Source organism: Macaca thibetana, chromosome 12, assembly GCF_024542745.1.
Source record: "Macaca thibetana thibetana isolate TM-01 chromosome 12, ASM2454274v1, whole genome shotgun sequence".
NCBI lineage: Eukaryota > Metazoa > Chordata > Mammalia > Primates > Cercopithecidae > Macaca > Macaca thibetana.
This window is the reverse complement of record NC_065589.1, coordinates 72,024,326-72,045,223: the sequence shown is the minus strand read 5'-3', so window position 1 is coordinate 72,045,223 and position 20,898 is coordinate 72,024,326. Positions and strand designations below refer to the sequence as shown.

The 20,898-nt window shown below is 40.4% G+C and overlaps 1 protein-coding gene across 1 annotated transcript in view; it reads left to right on the top strand.

Moving 5' to 3' along the window:
* Positions 1 to 10,458, top strand: part of GAD1 (glutamate decarboxylase 1) — a 45,918-nt gene extending 35,460 nt beyond the window's left edge. The window contains exons 13-17 of the mRNA XM_050751435.1: positions 2,056 to 2,134; positions 3,217 to 3,366; positions 6,367 to 6,474; positions 8,120 to 8,209; positions 9,021 to 10,458. Of these exons, the coding sequence (XP_050607392.1) occupies positions 2,056 to 2,134; positions 3,217 to 3,366; positions 6,367 to 6,474; positions 8,120 to 8,209; positions 9,021 to 9,194 (601 nt within the window). The 3' untranslated portion in view covers positions 9,195 to 10,458. The remainder of the gene's footprint in view (positions 1 to 2,055; positions 2,135 to 3,216; positions 3,367 to 6,366; positions 6,475 to 8,119; positions 8,210 to 9,020) is intronic.
* The last annotated feature ends 10,440 nt before the right edge of the window (positions 10,459 to 20,898 follow it).

Sequence of the window (20,898 nt, the reverse complement as noted above, 5' to 3'; positions counted from 1 at the left end):
ACCATTGTCAACATGGGTGAGACCGGCTCTGTCAAGTGGACAACCTCGTAACTCAGAGGATAATGTAAAAAATTTGGGCCAGGTGTAGTACCCTGTAATCCCCGCACTTTGGTAGGCCAAGGAGGGCAGATCACTTGAGGTCAGGAGTTCAGGACCAGCCTGGCCAACATGGTGAAATCCTGTCTCTACTAAAAATACAAAAATTAGTAGGCGTGGTGGTACACACCTGTAATTCTAGCTACGCAGGAAGCTGAGGCTGGGGAATCACTAGAACCTGGGAGGCAGAGGTTTCAGTGAACAGAGATCATGCCACTGCACTCCAGCCTGGGCGACAGAACGAGACTCTGTCTCAAAAAAAGAAAAAAAAAAAGAACTCTGGATGAGCCAGGCCAACTTAACTTTAGATTTCCCAGACAATTTTAATTTTCTGTCTTTGAGTCTAGGAAAACTTAAAACATTTCACACTAGACTTTTTCTTTTCTAACATTTTAAATCACATACGTCTTCTAAAGGAAATTGAATTCATATTATGTCTTATTACTTTCCTTTTGTAGCAGCAAAGAATCACTTACTTCAGACCTTTAGGATATGCAGAAAACCATTTAAGACATTTTATGAGACCTAAATATAATTTTTTAACAACTTGGTAAATGATAGCAACGAGAAATTTGACTAAATTCACTACCATTTAAATATGACCTCACACTGATGCTTTTTAGTGAGCTAAGCACTTAGTTAACTTTCCTTGGAATTTTTCACAGGTCTCTTTCACAAAGGTTTTATTATACACTGAAGGGAAAAGATCTTCAGACCTTCCTCTCTTTGCCTTGAAACACAATGCACATATGCACTAAATTATTTTGTTAGGTCCTTTAACTAAAGGACCTAAGCAGGATGAAGAGGTTGAAAGTTCACGGCAAGGGTTTAGCTCTAGGGAGAGCAGAGGCAGGATGATTCTGAGCCAATTGCTCTATCTAGGGGAAAAGATCCTTCACAGGTATTAAAATGCAGCACCTAGCTATGGGCCAGGCCTTTGAGAAGGAGTCTGCAAACCAATCAAGCAAGTTACCCATGTTTTAATCATCATACATTAGACTTAAGTTGTTTCTGTAATGCTCTAGCTAGTGTGCTCCTTAACCATCTAATTATGTCTGACAGAATGATGCAGTTGCTAGGAGACCATGCTTGTTAAGCTATCATTGCAGCCCAAACTGGCAAAATCACTCTCATTTAGCATTTAAATAATGCTGCTAGGCAGTCAGAGTCTAGACTAGTCCAGTCGAGCCTTGCTTTTAGGTACCACTCTTGATACTGCCTGGTAAGTGGGTAGGTCAGCATCACCAGCCTATAAATGAGAAAGGCAGAAAGAAGCCACTGTGTCTCCTAGAGAGAAGCAGTATAGTGGATGGTTATGAACAATGGCTGTGCAGTTAGAGGCCTTGGACTTGAATCCTGGCTCCAACACTTCCCAACTCTGTGACTTTGGGTAATATATTTAACCTTTCTGCATGTTAGCTTCCCCATCTAAAATATAATAACTGTACCTACATTATAGGGTTGTGGTGAGAATTATGTGTGCCAGGCACTCTTATAAGCATTTTACATTTTTTAAGTTATTTTGTCCTTTATTCAATTCTGTGAGGTACACACTTCCCATTTAACAGAAACTGAGGCACATAAGAGTTATATAATGTGCCCAAGCTAACAAATGTCAGAGCCAGGACTCAGACTTAGACAGTTTGGCTCCAAAGCCTGAGTTCTGAACCATGATATCATATTGATATAATACCTGAAAGCTCTCAAAACAATAAGACATATAAGTTATTCATAAATGTTAGCTATTGTTAATAGCAGTTACCTCTAAGATGCAGTCCGCAATGTAATGCTTCGAGACTGCCTGCAAAACATTTGTTTACTACTTGATTAGTCAATTCAGGAGGATAGGCATGAATAATATTTACTGACTTGAATTGGGATGGGTGGTGGTTTCCTCAAGAGAACAGTTGCCTCCTTCTGACTCCTGCACCTTCTTGAAGTCTCATGTGCTTCTTTCAGGGCCAACTCAGTCACCTGGAACCCTCACAAGATGATGGGTGTGCTGTTGCAGTGCTCTGCCATTCTCGTCAAAGAAAAGGTCTGTACTCCCTCCAAAACTATGCTGGAGCCCATACATTCTTTAGAAAGCACGAAAAGAGACACACGTGGGGTCTCTTTGCAGTACTTGTTGGCTGACTCATGAGATTGGCAGCCCCATTGAGAGACTGCTGCTGCTGTCCTTTCCTGCCCTTGCAGCTAACCTGGTTTCTTCTCTTGGCTCTTGCTGGCTACTGCACTTCTTCCTTGATCAGTACTCAGGGTCTGTCAGCAACTGAACCTTTAAGGGAATTATTTAATTGAGTATACCTTCATATTTGTACAAAAAAAGTGAGAGCAGTTAGGTGAGGCATCCAATCAGTTTTGTCCTCAGTGAGGACTAAAAGCACTCACTGGAGCATACTCAGAGTTCTTAGCATGCATGTGTGGTCCCAAGAACTGAAATAAATGAGACAGAACAACAACTACAAATACCAACTTAGGGCCATAAGGAATGTTGCCCCAAAAGCTGCTGTAAATGGTTGAGCCTCATATTCCCTTCTTCACATGCCTAATAATAGGGCCCTGCCCTCCAAGGCATTGTTGCTCCCGTAAAACTTGTGCACACAGAAGAATTCCAAAAAGTCTGCCTCCAGCCTGTAGGAGCCAGAATCTGCACAGCCTCTTTAGTCCACTCATACACGGAATCCATGTTCATGTCATAGCAGGTCCTGGAAAGGTTGGAAGACTTTTGCCAGAGTGCTTTTGGAGAGAAAAATTCTTCACAGCATGAAACTATCCCACCCACTGAGGAAGTTTCTATCTCTAACCCCGACCCCCGAATGCCATAGCACTTCCCAATCTTGAAACAATCCCAGACATCCACACACATTTCCCCTTAGAGGGATGGCATCTGAGATGGAAAAATCACTTTCTAATCAGAGAGTCAGAGAAAAAGGGATGGCAAGTTTTCCAAGAGTGATTTTAGAAAAGGTCATCAGAACAAGCATAAGGCCTCATAAAGACATCAGAAGAAAGATTGCATATGTCCCCAAGCCTCTCCTTCCAAGCCAGCCTGGTTTTAAAGCCACCCACATCTCTGATCTATAAATGCAGATGCACCCATCTTGATTTGCATGATAGGGTATACTCCAAGGATGCAACCAGATGTGTGCAGGATACCTCTTCCAACCAGACAAGCAGTATGATGTCTCCTACGACACCGGGGACAAGGCAATTCAGTGTGGCCGCCACGTGGATATCTTCAAGTTCTGGCTGATGTGGAAAGCAAAGGTATGAAGGGAATAATTCAGAAAATAGAGCAGAAACGTAATTTGCAGAGACTGGCTGGCAAAAGAGGGGCAAAGATATATCACAGATAATTCACTATATGTGGAATCAATATCTAGATAATTGAATTAACTGTGTTTTCTTTGTGAATGAAATTATTCCTTATGTGAAATTCTCTCTCCTTTCGTTCAGTCTCCTCAATTTGAACTATTATGAAGTCTTCTTAGAACAACTAAAACTTATGCCAAGATAAGGATTTCCACAGCAATCCTTGGGGATGATGGAATTATTTAGTGCAGGCGTAGAGAAAGAGATTAAAAAAATAAAATTACTGCATTATTCTGAGTAGAACCTTGAATTCTTTCTTTCTTTTTTCTTTTCTTTTTTTTTTTTTTTTTTGAGACAGAGTCTCGCTCTCACCCAGGCTGGAGTGCAGTGGTGTGATCTTGGTTCACTGCAAGCTCCGCCTCCCGGGTTCACGCCATTCTCCTGCCTCAGCCTCCCGAGTAGCTGGGACTACAGGCGCCAGCCACCACGCCCGGTTAATTTTTTAAAAAAATATTTTTAGTAGAGATGGGGTTTCACCGTGTTAGCCAGGATGGTCTCGATCTCCTGACCTCATGATCTACCCGCCTCGGCCTCCCAAAGTGTTGGGATTACAGGCGTGAGCCACCACGCCCGACCCCTTGAAGTCTTTTATGAGGCTTCTCATCATGGGATATGTACGACAGTTTTAACTTCTACTTCAATAATACCTTTCCTATTGTTTGTACTTAATACGCTATTCTGGAAAATGTATACGTTATTGTGAAAAATCCTACTGTTAGATGGTAGCATGCTGTGTCTGCATTCATCAACCTTTTGGGTTTCATTTCTGTACCTAAGGAAAAAAGCTAACTATTGGAATTTCTCCCAAAATATGAGTGAGGGCGAGGATTACCATTTGACTATTTGTTTCAAAAGTATTTGTATGCAATCAAGTAAAAGAAATTTTGATTTCATAGTTTTATATTATATACCTTGTTTTTGTTTATTGTAAATTAATTTTAATAATTTCTATGTTTAAGATTGAATCTAACACTCAAACAACAAGATTTTCCAGCAAAATTTCTAGTCAAATATTTCTTCTGTAGGAAAAATTTGGTAGATTATTAGTTTTTCCTCAGTAAGTCATTTTGTCTTTTTTTTTTGAGACAGAGTTTTGTTCTTGTTGCCCAGGCTAGAGTTCAGAGGCTCGATCTCTGCTCCCTGCAGCCTCCATCTCCCAGATTCAAGCAATTCTCCTGCCTCAGCCTTCCAAGTAGCCGAGATTACAGTCATGCGCCACCATGCCTGGCTAATTTTATATTTTTACTAGAGACAGGGCTTCACCATGTTGGCCAGGCTAGACTTGAACTCCTGACCTCAAGTGATCCACCTGCCTCGGCCTCCCAAAGTGCTGGGATTATAGGCGTGAGCCACCACACCCAGCTCTGTTTTGACTTAATATAGAAATAGTCTGAATTTGATTTCTATTACAAAGTAATCATAGGAATTGTGAACATATAAATAGCCATAGGCTGAGCACGGTGGCTCATGCACGTAATCCCAGCACTTTGGGAGACGAAGGCAGGCAAAGATCATTTGAGCTCAGGAGTTCAAGACCCATCTGGACAACAAAGTGAGACTCCATCTCTACAAAAAATACAAAAGTTAGTCAGGTGTGATGGTGCATGCCTGTGGTCCCAGCTACTTAGGAGGCTGAGGTGGGAGGATCACTTGAGCCCAGGAGGCAGAGATTGCAGTAAGCCGAGATCATGTCACTGCACTCCAGCCTGGGCAACAGAGTGAGACCCCATCTCAAAAAAAAAAAAAAAAAAAAAAAAAAACACCAAACCAAAAAAAAAAAAAACCATAAATAGCAACAACAAAAAAAGGAGTCCTGTCATTTTGAAATATAATGATCACATAGCCTGTTTCAGTAATTTGTGTCTTCTTTTTCATTTCTAACAATAACCTCTTGAACCATCTGCTGGAGGTTTTTTCCATAGTGATTGGTTGCTGAAATAGGACCCTGGTGCAGGCTTCATTCCTAAGTGGACTGACTAGGGTGTACGGTCAGCAGTGACACTACCTGGAGAGGCTGATGCTTTGTCAGTGCTGGACTTCGCTCAGGCCCATTAGCAATCCACAGCCAGCCTTGTGCATCTGCTCTCCTTGTTAACACCGACCCACTCAACAACCCTCATACTGCTGTTATTAATCAGCTGTGCTGGCTTTTGAAACTCATGCTCAATCAGTTTGTCAATAGTTGTAACTATTGCAATCTCGGGGCATATACTGAGACCAATGGCTTCCCCATCTGCCTGTCTGCCTGTCACCTAAAAGGTATAACACTGTTATGTGGAAGGTAGCCTGCCTGACAGGGCATGGGACATGTTTCACAAGGACTTACTGCTGGGGAAGATGAGTTCTACAGCAGTATCTTTTGAAGTTTCTATGCTGAAGAACCAGTTTTTTTTTTTTTTTTCACCTATCATGGACCAGTACCCTAAAGATGAATTGTTAGAAAAAATGAAGTTTAAAAACATACAAGGAACAAGCCACTATTTTTTATTAGAGTCAATAGACAAAATCCCTTTGTCCAATTGCTATAAAAGTTTCCTGTGCTTAATCTCAATTTCTACACTCATTTGATTGTAGATCGGTTACAGTTGTGGAGTGGCCTCAGTTCATAGATGACACTTTGAGTAGCACCATCCTAAAGCAAACCAGAATCAGGCATAGGTCCAGTTGAGAATAACTACCCAAAGACCGGAGTGCCTTTCAAAGAGGAAGTGGGCACACATCATTTATTCCATGCACATCTGTGAAAAAGCTGTACATATTTGATTAGATTGTTCTTCCTAACCATCTCCAAAAATACTTTTTTGTATATTTCCCATAGACAGGGACGGCCTAGCCTTCTCAAATGCTCATCACAGGGAAACGCAACCACAAACATGACTTTTCTCTTTAAAACAGGGCACAGTGGGATTTGAAAACCAGATCAACAAATGCCTAGAACTGGCTGAATACCTCTATGCCAAGATTAAAAACAGAGAAGAATTTGAGATGGTTTTCGATGGTGAGGTAGGTAGTCATCCTGGACCAGGTACACAGTATTTCCAGAAAAGGTATTGAGGGAAGCTCCTGAAGCTGGATTTTCCCATATTGTCAGAAACTGCTTCAAAATTTTTATTCTTATACACTCTTAATTCCTCTCTTTAATTCCTACCATGTCTGTGAACTTTTCTTCTGGTAGCACTGGGACAACTTTTTCCTTTATGTCGTTTAAAACTGTGTTGTTCTTGGCCAGCTTTGGGCAGACAAGAGGTCTTTCCTTGACAGGTCTGAATCCTTCATCATTCTTGAGTTTGTTTTGTGTTGAACCTTTATGACAAAGTGTTTTTCAGGCTGGGCATGGTGGCTCACACCTGTAATCCCAGCATTTTGGGAGGCCAAGGCAGGAAGATTGCTTGAGTCCAGGAGTTCAAAACCAGCCTGGGCAACATAGCAAGACCCTGTCTCTATAAGAAAAAAATATATAACTTAGAAATTTTAAAAAATGATAAAGTGGTTTTCATTTCCAAGAAGCTTATAGGGTGGGTATATTCTTACCTCCCAAGACTTGTTCTAAAATGAGGTTCTACTTAACATAGATTCATAAGGAGGAGAGCAAGATAAAATGGTCTTTGCCCTGAGTTCATGTGCATACTGCACACAGTAAAGTATCTGTCAGAGTTTACTGAGTATCCACTATGTGTCAGGCCTCCTGCTAGGACCTAGATTCTAGAGTATTGAACAAAACAGATACTTTCTTTGACCCAATGGAGCTCACACTTGAATAAAGAAAGATGGAATAGGAGCCAGTGTTGAATAAAAGAAAATCCACTTATAAGCCAGTATAATATAACACTGCCTACAGTCAACATTATTCTATTTATCAGGCAACCTAAACTACTAGGAACACATGTGAATCATCAAATGAACAAAAAAGAGCCCCGGGCAGTTTAAAATCAATGACACTGCTCTGATCATTTACATACTACTTTAAACACTCTTAATAGCAGATTAAAAACAACAAATGTGATATCTCAAATCAATTAGAGACAGGCACAGTAATGGCAAACAGCAACTAGGAAGAAAACTTTAAAACTATAGCAAGAAGACACAGAACTCAAAAAGCACGGAATCTTTACAGGAGGGACACTAAACAGTTTGAGGCATCTCAGCAGGCCTTACCTTATGCTGTAGAACCAGTCTTTTGGGTTTTTTTTTAGGAGCAATTCTATTAATTGATATAACCAGTCTTAATGTTTATTATGATAGTCCTGATTCATCAAGAAAAGATTCAGTATCAATATAATAAACTAAATAAAATATTCAGCATCCATAAACTATGTTTCAAGTATCTTCTATATGACAAGATGGACAGATGGATACCTTTTTAAAAAAATTGCCCAAATGTAATTATTTGTAACATTTTAATGTTTAAAGTTGGTAACCTTAGTTACCTAGAAAATTGGTTGTAGGGAACAGCTCTCTTGCCAGATATGGTTGGATAAATGAGGCATTGTTCTCCCTAGTGTGGAAGTAACATTGCCTTTGAGATGAACATTCAACCTCTTTCTTTGGTCTAAGAGACTTCCACCAAGGATGCATATCGGTTTGGGAACAGTTTTCTCTCAAGTTATCATAATTTTCTTTGTTTGTTTGTCTGTTAAAATCTCTGCAGCCTGAGCACACAAACGTCTGTTTTTGGTATATTCCACAAAGCCTCAGGGGTGTGCCAGACAGCCCTCAACGACGGGAAAAGCTACACAAGGTATAGACTTGCTTTTTGTTTCATCTAATCCTCTGCAATTTCTCTGGCTGGTCAGGACATCCTCATTCCAATGTGCCTTTCTAGTGGGGGAAATATAAAAAATAAAGCCTTGGCATGGGTTTCTAGTAATGGGGTGGTGGAGAGCCATCTTGTTATATTCCTCTTGAGCCTGCATCACCCCCTTACTGTGGTTACCACAGGAACTTTTAAAGGATGCATCTTGTCTCCTTGTCCTTGGTTGATGTTCTTCATTAAAGGAGCCCTACGCAGGATAAGGGAATAATGTGCATATTCCTAGGGACGTTCTAGATTAAACTGTGTCTGTTACAATAACCTTTTAAGTTCAAGCAAACTGTAATGCTGATTCATTCTGTTTTCTATATCCAGTTTATATCTTATCCAGGGTTCTTAAGATTATATTTAATTTATATAAAATTTAATCCATCCAACCATTTAACAAATATTTGTTAAACACAATCTATGTGCCAGGCAGTATCCTGGGCTCTGAGTTATGCAAAACCCTGAATCTGTGGTGTTGTCTATAAGAGTTTTTTGGTTTTGTCTTCATTTTTTATTTTACTATCATTGTTCCATGACTGACTTTCAAAATTCAGTTGCACGGTACTTTCTGAGGGAACCCGTGACCAGGTAGTCATTTGATATTAGCCCCCAAAGATTCCTGGATATGAAATATTTCTTTGCTTTTATGTCATTGTAAACACAAATAGTAAAATGCAAGTTGGGTCCAATTGTTAAAAAGAGAGGGTATTAATATCAATCTTGAGTTTTGTTTTGTGTTTTCCATCACAAGGTGGCTCCAAAAATCAAAGCCCTGATGATGGAGTCAGGCACGACCATGGTTGGCTACCAGCCCCAGGGGGACAAGGCCAACTTCTTCCGGATGGTCATCTCTAACCCAGCCGCTACCCAGTCTGACATTGACTTCCTCATTGAGGAGATAGAAAGACTGGGCCAGGATCTGTAATCACCCTTCGCAGAACATGAGTTTCTGGGAATGCCTTTTCCCTCTGGCACTCCAGAACAAACCTCTTTATGTTGCTGAAACACATAGGCCATTTCATTGAGGGAAAACATAATATCTTGAAGAATATTGTTAAAACATTACTTAAAGCTTGTTTGTTTAGTTAGCAGGAAATAGTGTTCTTTTTAAAAAAGTTGCACATTAGGAACAGTATATATGTACAGTTATACATACCTCTCTCTATATATACATGTATAGTGAGTGTGGCTTAGTAATAGACCACAGCATGTTTCCCGCTCCAAGAGAATTCACCTTACCTTCAGCAGTTACCGAGGAGCTAAACATGCTGCCAACCAGCTTGTCCAATAACTCCAGGAAAGCTGTTTTTCAAAACGCCATGTCCTAGGGGCCAAGGGAAATGCTGTTGGTGAGAATCGACCTCACTGTCAGCGTTTCTCCACCTGAAGTGCTGATGGATGAGAAAAACCACCACCAGATGACAAGTCACACCCTCCCCATTAGCATTCTGTTAAGGGAAAATAGTAGCAGAGTCATTGTTGTACTATGGCTGTATTTTTAGGGATTAATTTGTGTAGATTGTGTAAATTACTGTTGTCTGACCTTGGTGGCGGGAGGGGGAGATTATGTGTCATGATTTCAATGATTGTTTAATTGTAGGTCAATGAAATATTTGCTTATTTATATTCAGAGATGTACCATGTTAAAGAGGTGTCTTGTATTTTCTTCTCATTTGTAATGTATCTTATTTATATATTAATGAAGTAAGTTCTGAAAACGTTTATGGTATTTTCGTGCATTTGTGAGCCAAAGAGAAAAGATTAAAATTAGTGAGACTTGTATTTATATTAGAGTGCCCTTAAAATAATGATTTAAGCATTTTACTGTCTGTAAAAGAATTCTAAGATTGTTCATAGAGTCATATATATGGAAATCCTGTTACTTAAATAGCATCTGCTCTTCTCTTACCCTCTCTGTCTGGCTGTACGTCTGGTGTTCTCAATGCTTTTCTAGTAATTGTTGGATAATAACTAGATCTCCTGTAATTTTGTAGTAGCTGATGACCAATCTCTGTGACTCGCTTAGCTGAAACCTAAGGCAACATTTCCGAAGACCTTCTGAAGACCTCAGATAAAGTGACCAGGCTCACAACTGTTTTTGAAGAAGGGCAATTCACACTGTGCGTTTTAGAGTATGCAAGAAGAACATAAATAAATAAAAATATTCTCCATGGAGAATTTGAACAAAATTTTCCTCTAGTTTGTGTTTCATACAGAGATGTTTCTAATTATAGTTCCTTGGGTTGCCCATAGCCCATTTGCTTTCTATTGGCTGACTTTAGGTGATGCTCAGTACCCTGATTAAGCTGAAGGAGACTCGATCCACTGTCACAGGCTCTGAAGCTCCTCATCTATAAAATCATTATGGTGGTGCACACCTGTAATCCTAGCACTTTGGGAGGCTGAGGCAGGCAGATCACTTGAGCTCAGGAGTTCGAGACCAGCCTGCACAACATGGCGAAACCCTGTCTCTGCAAAAAATATAAAAATTAGCCGGCTGTGGTGATGCACACCTATAGTCCCAGCTACTTGGGAGCCTGAGGTGCAAGGATCACTTGAGCCTGGGAGATCAAGGCTGCAGTGAGCTGAAATTGTGCCACTGCACTCCAGCCTGGGTGACAGAGTGAGACCCTGTCTCAATCAATCAATAAAATCATTATGATTATAATTAATTCAATGTGCAGTTCAAGCCTTGAGCAAGAAAAGCCATCCCTGTTTCTCCTTTTCCTACTTGCATCTTGGAATTACATTCATTCAGTCATTCAACAAAGGACAAGTATTCCTTCTAGTGGGCACCTTATATCACTAGGTGTCTGTGCTAAGTGAATGCCTCTAAGATCACAGAAGCATAACTTCCTGCTGCTTTATGCTTGTAGAGTGGTCCCAATTCACTTCCTAGGGAAATATATTTTGGTGCTAGATCATTAGGATATGGGACCCATTTTCTACAATATTCTTTGTGTGTGTGTGTGTGTGTGTATGTGTGTATGAGACGGAATCTCACTCTGTCACCAGGCTGGAGTGCAGTGGCGCCATCTTGGCTCACTGCAACCTCCGCCTCCCTGGTTCAAGCGATTCTCCTGCCTCAGTCTACTGAGTAGCTGGGATTACAGGCATGCTCCACCACACCCAGCTAATTTTTATATTTTTAGTAGAGCCAGGGTTTCCCCATGTTGGCCAGGATGGTCTCGATCTCTTGACCTTGTGATCTGCCCACCTCAGCCTCCCAAAGTGCTGAGATTACAGGCGTGAGCCACTGCGCCCGGCCCATTTTCTACAATATTCTATTCAGCTATATTAATACAATCTCACTCATTTGGAATACAAGAAGCTCTCTGTTTAGCACAGGTAGGGATTAGAGAAGAGTCCTTTGTAATTAGCACACTGATTGCATGTAACCATTATATTAAACGACTCTATAGGGAGTGATCATAAAGCAACTTATTCTTTCTCTCACTGTTTCTTTAAAACCCCTCTGGGAGCTGATTTTTTCCATGCCCCCATTTGAATTTAGGCCAATCCCATAGCTTTTCTGGCCTCTTGGGTACACCAACAGTCTCATTTTTGCAACTGAGGGTCCAGCTTGATGTAATAAGCAAAGTTTCAATTTTTATATGATATAGAGTTTCTCCTCCCTCCCCCCGATCTGGCACTGCTTCAGCTGCAAGCCTACAGTGGCAGAGAGCAAGGCTGATGGTGGGTGAGGTCACCTTTTTTCTTCGTCTTTCTACTTATCTCCCTAGCTCCTGTGCTTCCTCATTCAGGGTCAGGCCTAGCGAGAGAAAGGGTTAAAGTGAAAAAGGTAAAATTTTACATGGCTATGAAATTGTCATCGGGCATCAAGGTCCCCGGAACATGAGTTTTTGTTTTTTGGGTGGTGTTTTTTTTTTGTTTTGAGAAATTTTCTGGAGTGAATGAGGATTTTTAAAATTAAGGTAAAATTTAGATACAATAAAATTCTTTGTAGTGTACTGTGTATAGTTTTCTGTGGATTTTGACAACCCCATTCAGTCATGTATTTTGATCAAGGTCTACAACAGGTTTATCACTCCAGTGAATTCCTCATCCCCCTTTGTATTGAACATCTCTCCTACTCAGCCCTTGGCAACCTCTGCTTTGTTTTCTGTCCCTAGACTTTTGCCTTTCCCACCATGTAAACAGAATCATATAATATGTAGTCTATTTTTAATCTGGTTTCTTTTGCTTAACGTAGTGCAGTTGAAATTCATCCATGTTATCTCCATATCAGTGTTCATTCCTTTTCACTACTGCATAGTATTCCATTTGCATAGATGTACCATACTCTGTTTATCCATCCCTTAGTAGAGGGAAATCTCTGTTGTTTCCAGTTTTTTGGCAATTAGAATAAAGCTACTGGAAACATTAGTGTGCAGATTTTTGTGTGAACATAGATTTCATTTAACTTAGGTAAATACCTATGTGTAGGATTGCAAGATAACATTAATAATATGTTTAATTTTATTAGAAACTGCTAAACTATTTTCCAAAGTGGCTGTACCATTTTGCATTCTCACCAGCAATGCACAAATATTCCAGTTGCTCCATATTCTTGCTGACACTTGGTACTGTCATTTTCTCCCCCATGCTGGCCATTCTGAAAGTATTATCTTGTGGTTTTAATTTGCTTTTTCATGAAGCACTTTTGAAGGATCCCTCTGGGGTCCTCCCAGCTCACTGCACAGGAGGCAGTAAAGGTTTATCCTCCTGCAACCACTTAGGACTCAGACCCTCAGGCCTGGGCCCCTGGCAGTCTACACTGTCCAGACCTTGTGGTTGGGATCCTTTCTTCTCCAAGTAGTACATTTGGCTGGGATGCCTTTTATTTAAAATCAGTTACTGGCCAGATGCAGTGACTCACATCTGTGATCCCAGCACTTTGGAAGGCCAAAGTGGAAAGACTGCTTGAGTCCAGGAGTTAAAGGCCAGTCTGGGCAACATAGGGAGATCCCACCTCTAAAAAAAATTTTAAAATTAGCTGGGAGTGTGGTGGTGAGCCCCTGTGGTCCCAGCTACTCAGAAGGCTGAGGTAGGAAGATCACTTGAGCCCAAGAGGTCAAGGCTGCAGTGAGCCATGATCATGCCACTGCACCACTGCATTCCAGCCTGAGCAACAGAGTGAGATACCATCTCAAAAAAACAGAAACAAAAACAAAACCCTCCTTAGATAATCTACAATAACTGATTTTTTTTTTTTTTTTTTGAGACAGGGTCCTGCTTTGTCACCCAGGTTGGAGTACTGTGGCATGATCATAGCTCACTGCAGCCTCCAACTCCTAGGTTTAAGCAATCCTCCCACCTCAGTCTCCCAAATAACTGGGACTGCAGGTGCATGCCACCATGCCCAGCTGATTTTTTAATTTTTTGTAGAGATGGAGTTTTGTTTTGGGGCCCAGGCTAGTCTCAAACTCCTGGACTCAAGTGATCCTTTCACCTCGGCCTCCCAAAGTGCTGGAATTACAGGCATAAGCCACTGTGCCTGGCCAAGAAGGGCTTTATCAGACATACATGCATAGGACAAAGGGTGGTGACATTATATTTGAGCACCCACTACTTAGCCTAAGATATAGAACATTATTATTATCATGACCTTAGCACTCTCCAACCCCGTCATGAACCTTCCCTAATTGGGTGCTCCCCACTCCCTAAGAAGTGATCACTATTCTGAATTTTGTGTTACTCTCTTATTTTTCTATATAGTTTCACCACATACACATGCATCCTTATTGTTTTGTCTTACCTGATTTTGCACTTTATGTAAACAGAATAATACAGAATTTGTATACTTCTGTGACTTGTCTTTCTAGTCAACATTATGATTTTGTTTGTCCAGAGCTAACCTGTAGGGAGACCTTGTGCAGTTTAAAATAAAAAAAAAGAAACCCCTTCCTTGATAGCCAAGCATCCATGTGCCAGTGGAGCTGGAATAGACTTCAGCGCCTACTCAACCCATTGGCACACCCTGCAAACACAGTCTCATGTAGAAGCCTCATGGTTTTGAGAGTCACCTTTGACAACGGCTCCAGCTGTAATTCATTCATTTTTATAACTGCAATGCTATTACAGTGTATGAACATACTCCAGAAGGATTATCCATTCTACTGGGGGTGAATATATGAGTTTTTCCAGTTTTGCCTTTAGAGATAACATTGCTATGAGCATTCTAGTACTTGTTTTCCGGGGTCCATGTACAAAAGTTTTTCTAAGGTTTAGACCAAGAAGTGAAATTGCTGGGTCACAAGGTATTTATTGAACTTTACTGAGTAGAGCGGTCATACCAAGTTGTACTTCAAGCAGCCATGCACACTGTTCCATAACTTCACCATCAGTTGGCCTAAGATTTTTGCCAGTCTGCCCAGTATGAAATAGTATCTAATTATAAATTTGTCTCTCCAATTACAAATGAGGTTGAGCATCTTTTCACATTATTATGAATCATTTGTGTTCTGTCTTCTACAAAATGCCTAAATCATGCCTTTTGTCAAATTTTCAATTGTTTGTCTTTTTCTTTTGATTCTTTAGGTATTCTTTATATATTCCAAATCCTAATTCTTTTTAATTATGTTTGGCAAATGTCTTCTTCTAATTCAGGGCTACCCTTTTTACTCAGTTAATGGTCTTTTCTGAAAACATAAGTTCTTAAATTTAATGTGGTAAATTTATCAATTACTTTCATTGTTTCTGCTTTTCTTGTATGTCTTCTTTAAGAAATTCTTCCCTATCCCAAAGTCATAAAGACATTCCCATATATTGGCTTTTAAGTTTTAAGGTTTTATGCCTTTCACATTTAAGTCTTTAATCCACCTTGAATTGATTTTTGTATTTGGTTCTTTTTTGAGACTGAAAGGGCTATTATTAGCCCCTCAATCTTCCATATGAATTTAGATCCAATTCATCAAGTTTCTAAAAAATTCCTATTGACATTTTTATTGAAATTTCATTGAAATCTGTGGATCAACTGAAGAACACTAACATCTTTTTAATATTGAATATAGTAGCCGTGAGTATAGTATATACTTCCACTTACCTAGGTCATCTTTAATGTAGTTCAATAAAGTTTCACAACAGTCATGGACAACTTTTTTTTTTTTTTTTAATCTTTGAGATGGAGTCTCACTCTGTCACCCAGGCTGGAGTGCAGTGGCATGATCTCAGCTCAATGCAGCCTCGACCTCCTGGGCTCAAGTGATCCTCCCACCACAGCCTCCCAAGTAGCTGGGACTACAGGCACACGCCACCATGCCCAGCTAACGTTTTGTATTTTGGTGGAGATGGTGTTTCGCTATGTCACCCAGGCTAGTCTCGAACTCCTGAGCTCAAGAAATCTGCCTGCCTTAGCCTCCCAAAGTGCTGAGATTACAGGCGTGTGCCACCTCACCCCGTCCATGCAAAACTTTTGATAGATTTATTCCTGGGTGCTTTATATTGTTGTTATTTTTAATGGCATCTCTTAAAAATTACATTTTCTAACTGTTGCTGGTGTATAGAATGTAATTTCCTTCCAATGAGGGTTTTTTTTTAAAAAAAAAAAAAGAAGGAAAGCAATTAAAAAGAACAACAACAAAAAACAAATGTAATTGCCTTTCGGTTGATGATTTTATATCCAGAAAACTTGCTGAAACACAAATAATTTGTTTCCTTAATGCTTTCCAAACAGACAAATATACCATCTATGAATAATGGCAATTTTGCTTATTCATTTCTGATTCTTATGTCTTTTATTTTGCTTTTCCCTGATATACTACACAGTCCAGGATATCCAGTACAGTGTTCAAAAGAATTGTTAGTAGCAGGCATCCTTACCTGATTCCTGATATCAGAGGGAATGCTTTCACACAGTCACCATTTGATTTCACATTTCCTTTAGTTTTTTTGTAGATGCCTTTTAACATGTTAATGACATTTCTCTTTATTTTTAGTTTCTATAGTAAATAAATGTTTAATTTCATCAACTTTTTCTGCATTGGTTGAGATAATCATGTCTTTCTTCTTCATGTGTTAATGTGGCATTATTCATAAACTAAATTTTCAATGCCTTGAGTCAGTTTTTGCGAGTTGTATTTTTCCAGGAATTTACACATACTTTAAGTTTTCAGATTTATTGGCATAAAGTTGTCTATAATATTCTCCTATTTTTTAAATCTGTTTTTATCTGTAGTTACATTCCCCATTTTTTCTTAAGTGTTAGCTTCTGTCTTCTTTCATTATTGCTTTATCTTAGCAGACGTTTGTCAGTTTCATTAAACTTTTCAGAAAATGTTTGTCTTTGTCAATACTCTCAATTGTATGATTATTTTTTACTTCATTCATTTATCTTTCTGTTTTTATTATTTCCTTCCCTCTACTTTTTGGTTTTTTTTTTTTTTTTTTTTTTAGTTTCGTCTGCTGTTCTTATTTCTTTTCTTTTCTTTTTTTTTTTTTTTTTCTGAGACAGAATCTCGCTCTGTTACACAGGCCGGAGTGCAGTGGTGCAATCTCGGCTCACTGCAACCTCCGCCTCCTGGGTTCACGCCATTCTCCTGCCTCAGCCTCCCGAGTAGCTGGGACCACAAGCGCCTGCCACCATGTCCGGCTGAATTTTTTTTTTTTTTTTTTTTTTTGGTATTTTTAGTAGAGACGGGGTTTCACAGTGTTAGCCAGGATGGTCTCGATCTCCTGACCTTGTGATCCACCCACCTTGGCCTCCCAAAGTGCTGGGATTACAGGCATGGGCCACCGTGCCTGGCCTGCTGTTCCTCTTTCTAACTTCTCAGGTTGTATACATGGATCATTAATTTTGAGCTTTTCTTCTTTTCTAATGGAAGCATTCAGAATATATATTTCCCTACAAGCATCCCTTTAACTATATACTACAAGGCTTGGCACATAATATTTTGTTATCATTTGATTATAAATACAGTGAATTTATCAATTTTCTCTTGTAGTTGGATAATTTTTGCTCTATTATTAGGTATAAACAAGTTTATCATTTTCATATTTTTCTGGTGATTTAAGCTTTTATCACTATGTAGTGACCAGTGTTGGGTGTGGGATTTTTTTGCCTTTTTGTCTAATAGTATATTTTGTCTTATATTAATATAGCTATACCGCATTTCTTTAGAAAAGTCTCTAATTGATATACATTTTCTTTTCTTTTAAGGATATTTCTGTATCCTTACGGTTTAGGTTTGTGTTGTATAAATGGCCTAGAGCTAGATTTTATCATTTCTTTTTTCTTTTTTCTTTTTTTTTTTTTTTTTTTTTTTTTTTTTGTTTCTTTTGAGACAGGGTCTTGCTCTGTCACATGCTGGAGTGCAATGCCATTCTCATGGCTCACTGCAGCCTCCAGATCCTGGGTTCAAGCGATCCTCCTGCCTCAGCCTCCCGAGTAGTTGGGACCACAAGCATGTACCACCACACCCAGTTAATTTTTGTATTTTTTGTAGAGGCAGGGTCTCAAACTCCTGAACTCAAGCAATCCACCCACCTCAGCCTCCCAAAGTGCTGGGATTACAGACGTGAGCCACCATGCCTGAACCTTTTTCTGACCCTCTTTGTCTTTTAACTGAAGGATGTCATTCACTTTATTGATTGCGATTACTGCTATATTTTGATTTAATTCTATCATCTTATTTTGTGCTGTTTGTTTCACTTTTTCTGTTCTTCTTTTTTCTCTGCTTGTCAAAAAATTCGGATTCATTGAGGTTTGCTTTTGGTTTCTTTTGTTTTTCTGATTTTTCCCCTCTGCTTATAAGTTATACTCTCTATGTCTGTTTTTCATTGGTTACCCTAGACACAATAGCATAAATATTTTACCATTTCAAAAGTTAATAATTTTATCCTCCTTATGAGTCATCTAAGAATCTAAAATACTTTTACTCTGATCCTCTTCCCAATATGTATGCCAATGCTATCCAGTATCCAGTATCCAAAGTCTCTCTTCTTTTAACCCCACAATTTGTACATTTTTTATAATTTTGTTCGGTTGATTTTTGCTTGATGTGCCCATATATTTACCACTGCGTTTGTGCATGATTCTCTCTTACATCTCAGACCTTTCATTTGGGTAATTTTCTTTTTTCCTGATCTGCATGTGTTTGAACTTTTCCTTATTGAAGCCTATTAATAGCCCCTCTCTAGAAAGGGCTCTCTACCTTTGTCTGCTTCGTGGGCATCATTTCTAAGGCTGGTTTGAAAGCACAGTGATCCAGGTGATTTGCTGCCTTGAGGATGGCAACAGTAACTCTTAGATAAAACAGACTTTGTGAAACAGGAAATGTTCCAGTCACACCACAGGGCTCTGCCTCTAGGCATTATGAGGCTTCTGTTATCTCTTACACTTAAAGGATACCAGATACATGCATCAAAATGTACCTGCCAGAATCTTAAATCCTTTAATCTGAGCAAATGATATAAAGCAAATTTATAAAGAAAATCTCACTATATTTTGGGCTGAAAAGTGGAATTCTTTATAATAAATGTGGTATGCAAAGTTGCTTTAATATTGCAATAAAACCACTTCAAAATTCCTATTCCTGGTTCCCTTGTTCTCCATAACGGACATTTGTGTTTTATGCCTGCCTGGCATCTATTGTTTCTTCTTCTGGTCATATCACCCTCATTTTTCTTTGAGAAAATATTCTTTCTTCATTCTTTCCCAATGAAAGTAAAGGGATGAGCTCACCCTCTGATTCCAGAGGTGGTCACCCAACTCAAGTGTGGTCAATCAAGGCATTCTAATCCTCTGGGCAAAAGGGATGGACACCTGACCCTAGACAGGCTGATGAGATTCCTGGGGTGAGATCATGAAGCCCCAGACCAGTACTGCAGGCTGTACAAGCTTCCTGAGGCCTCACCAGAAGCAGAGCAGATATTGGCACCATGCTTGTATAGCCTGCAGAATTGTGAGCCAGTTAAACCTTTTTTATTTATAAATTATCCAGTCTCAGGTATTCCTCTGGTGAGCCCTCAAAGCAACTGTGTGTGGGTGATATGGTTTGGATGTTTGTTCCCTGCAAATCTCACGTTGAAATGTAATCCCCAGTGATGGAGGTGGGGTCTGGCGGCCTAACACAGTGGGGGGAAAAGAAGAGGGGCATGAGGCATGGCATTCTACTCTGTAGCAGGTTAATGAGTGAGATTTTCTGTTTGCCCCAAAATTGGTGCTTGGACAAAAAGCACCAATTTTGTCCAATGCTGGAGACAAAAAGGCGGTAAGTACCCCACATTCTAAAGAAAGCAGCCAACCACTGGGATGCTCACCACACTCACAGCTTACTGGGCAGGGTGGGGTGGGTATTGAGCTGGCCCTTCTTTTTTTTTTTTTTTTTTGAGACGGAGTCTCACTCTGTTGCCCAGGCTGGAGTGCAGTGGTGCGATCTCGGGTCACTGCAACCTCTGTCTCCCGGATTCAAGTGACTCTCCTGCCTTAGCCTCCTGAGTAGCTGGGACTGCAGGTGCATGCCACCAAGCCCGGCTAATTTTTGTGTTTTTAGTAGAGATGGGGTTTCACCATGTTGGTCAGGCTGGTCTCGAACTCCTGACCTCAGGTGATTTGCCTGCCTTGATCTCCCAAAGTGCTGGGACTGCAGGTGTGAGCCACCACACCTGGCCAAGCTGGCCCTTCTAACACCAGTCATAGCCTCGAACCAGTCCCCCAACCCCACCACCTTCTCAGAAAGAACAGAAGGGATTTGGTAGGGTTGTGAGTTGGGGCCCAACACCCCACTGCAGCTAGAGCCTGGAGGCTGAAGAGGAGGCAGCATCCCAGAGGTGATACAGCCCTTCCACTCTGAGGGAAGGTGGAAAGGAGAGGACCAGAGCAGTTCGTGGCCCTGTCGTGACCACTGCAGTTCCTTTGAGCCACAAGCCTGACAAGATGGGAAAATAGACAGCTTTGAGAAGCTGGAACATCTTTAATAATCAAGGGTGTTCAGGAAGTTATGGAATCCAAGCTGGTGGTGTTGCTAAGGGGTCCACTACCTAATGAGAAAGAGATAATAATTGGGAAAGGAGACAAAGACAAACAAAACCAGTTCATGTTTTACCCCAACCAGTTAGGACTGTACAAAAATGTTTACAACTAATTTACAATAACGGCGGAATAAGCACCAAGGATCTTCTTTGGGGGGGGCGGGGGGACACGGAGTCTTGCTCTGTCGCCCAGGCTGGAGTGCAGTGGCACAATCTCGGCTCACTGCAACTTCTGCCTCCCAGGTTCAAGCGATTCTCCTGCCTCAGCCTCCTGAGCAGTTGGGATTACAGGCATCCACCACCACGCCCAACTAATTTTTGTATTTTTAGTAGAGACAGTGTTTCACTGTGTTGGCCAGGCTGGTCTTGAACTCCCGACCTCAGGTGATTCGCCCGCCTCAGCCTCCCAAACTGCTGGGATTACAGACATGAGCCACCACACGTGGCCGTATCTTTTTTTTTTTTTTTTTTTTTTGGCAGGGCCTCACTCTGTTGCCCAGGCTGGAGTACAGTGGTGCAATTATGGTTCATTGCAGCCTTGGCCTCCCAGGCTCAAGTGATCCTCTCTGCTCAGCCTCCCAAGTAGCTGAGACTACAGGCACACACCACCACACCCAGCTAATTTTTTGTATTGTTTGTAGAGACAGGGTTTCGCTGTG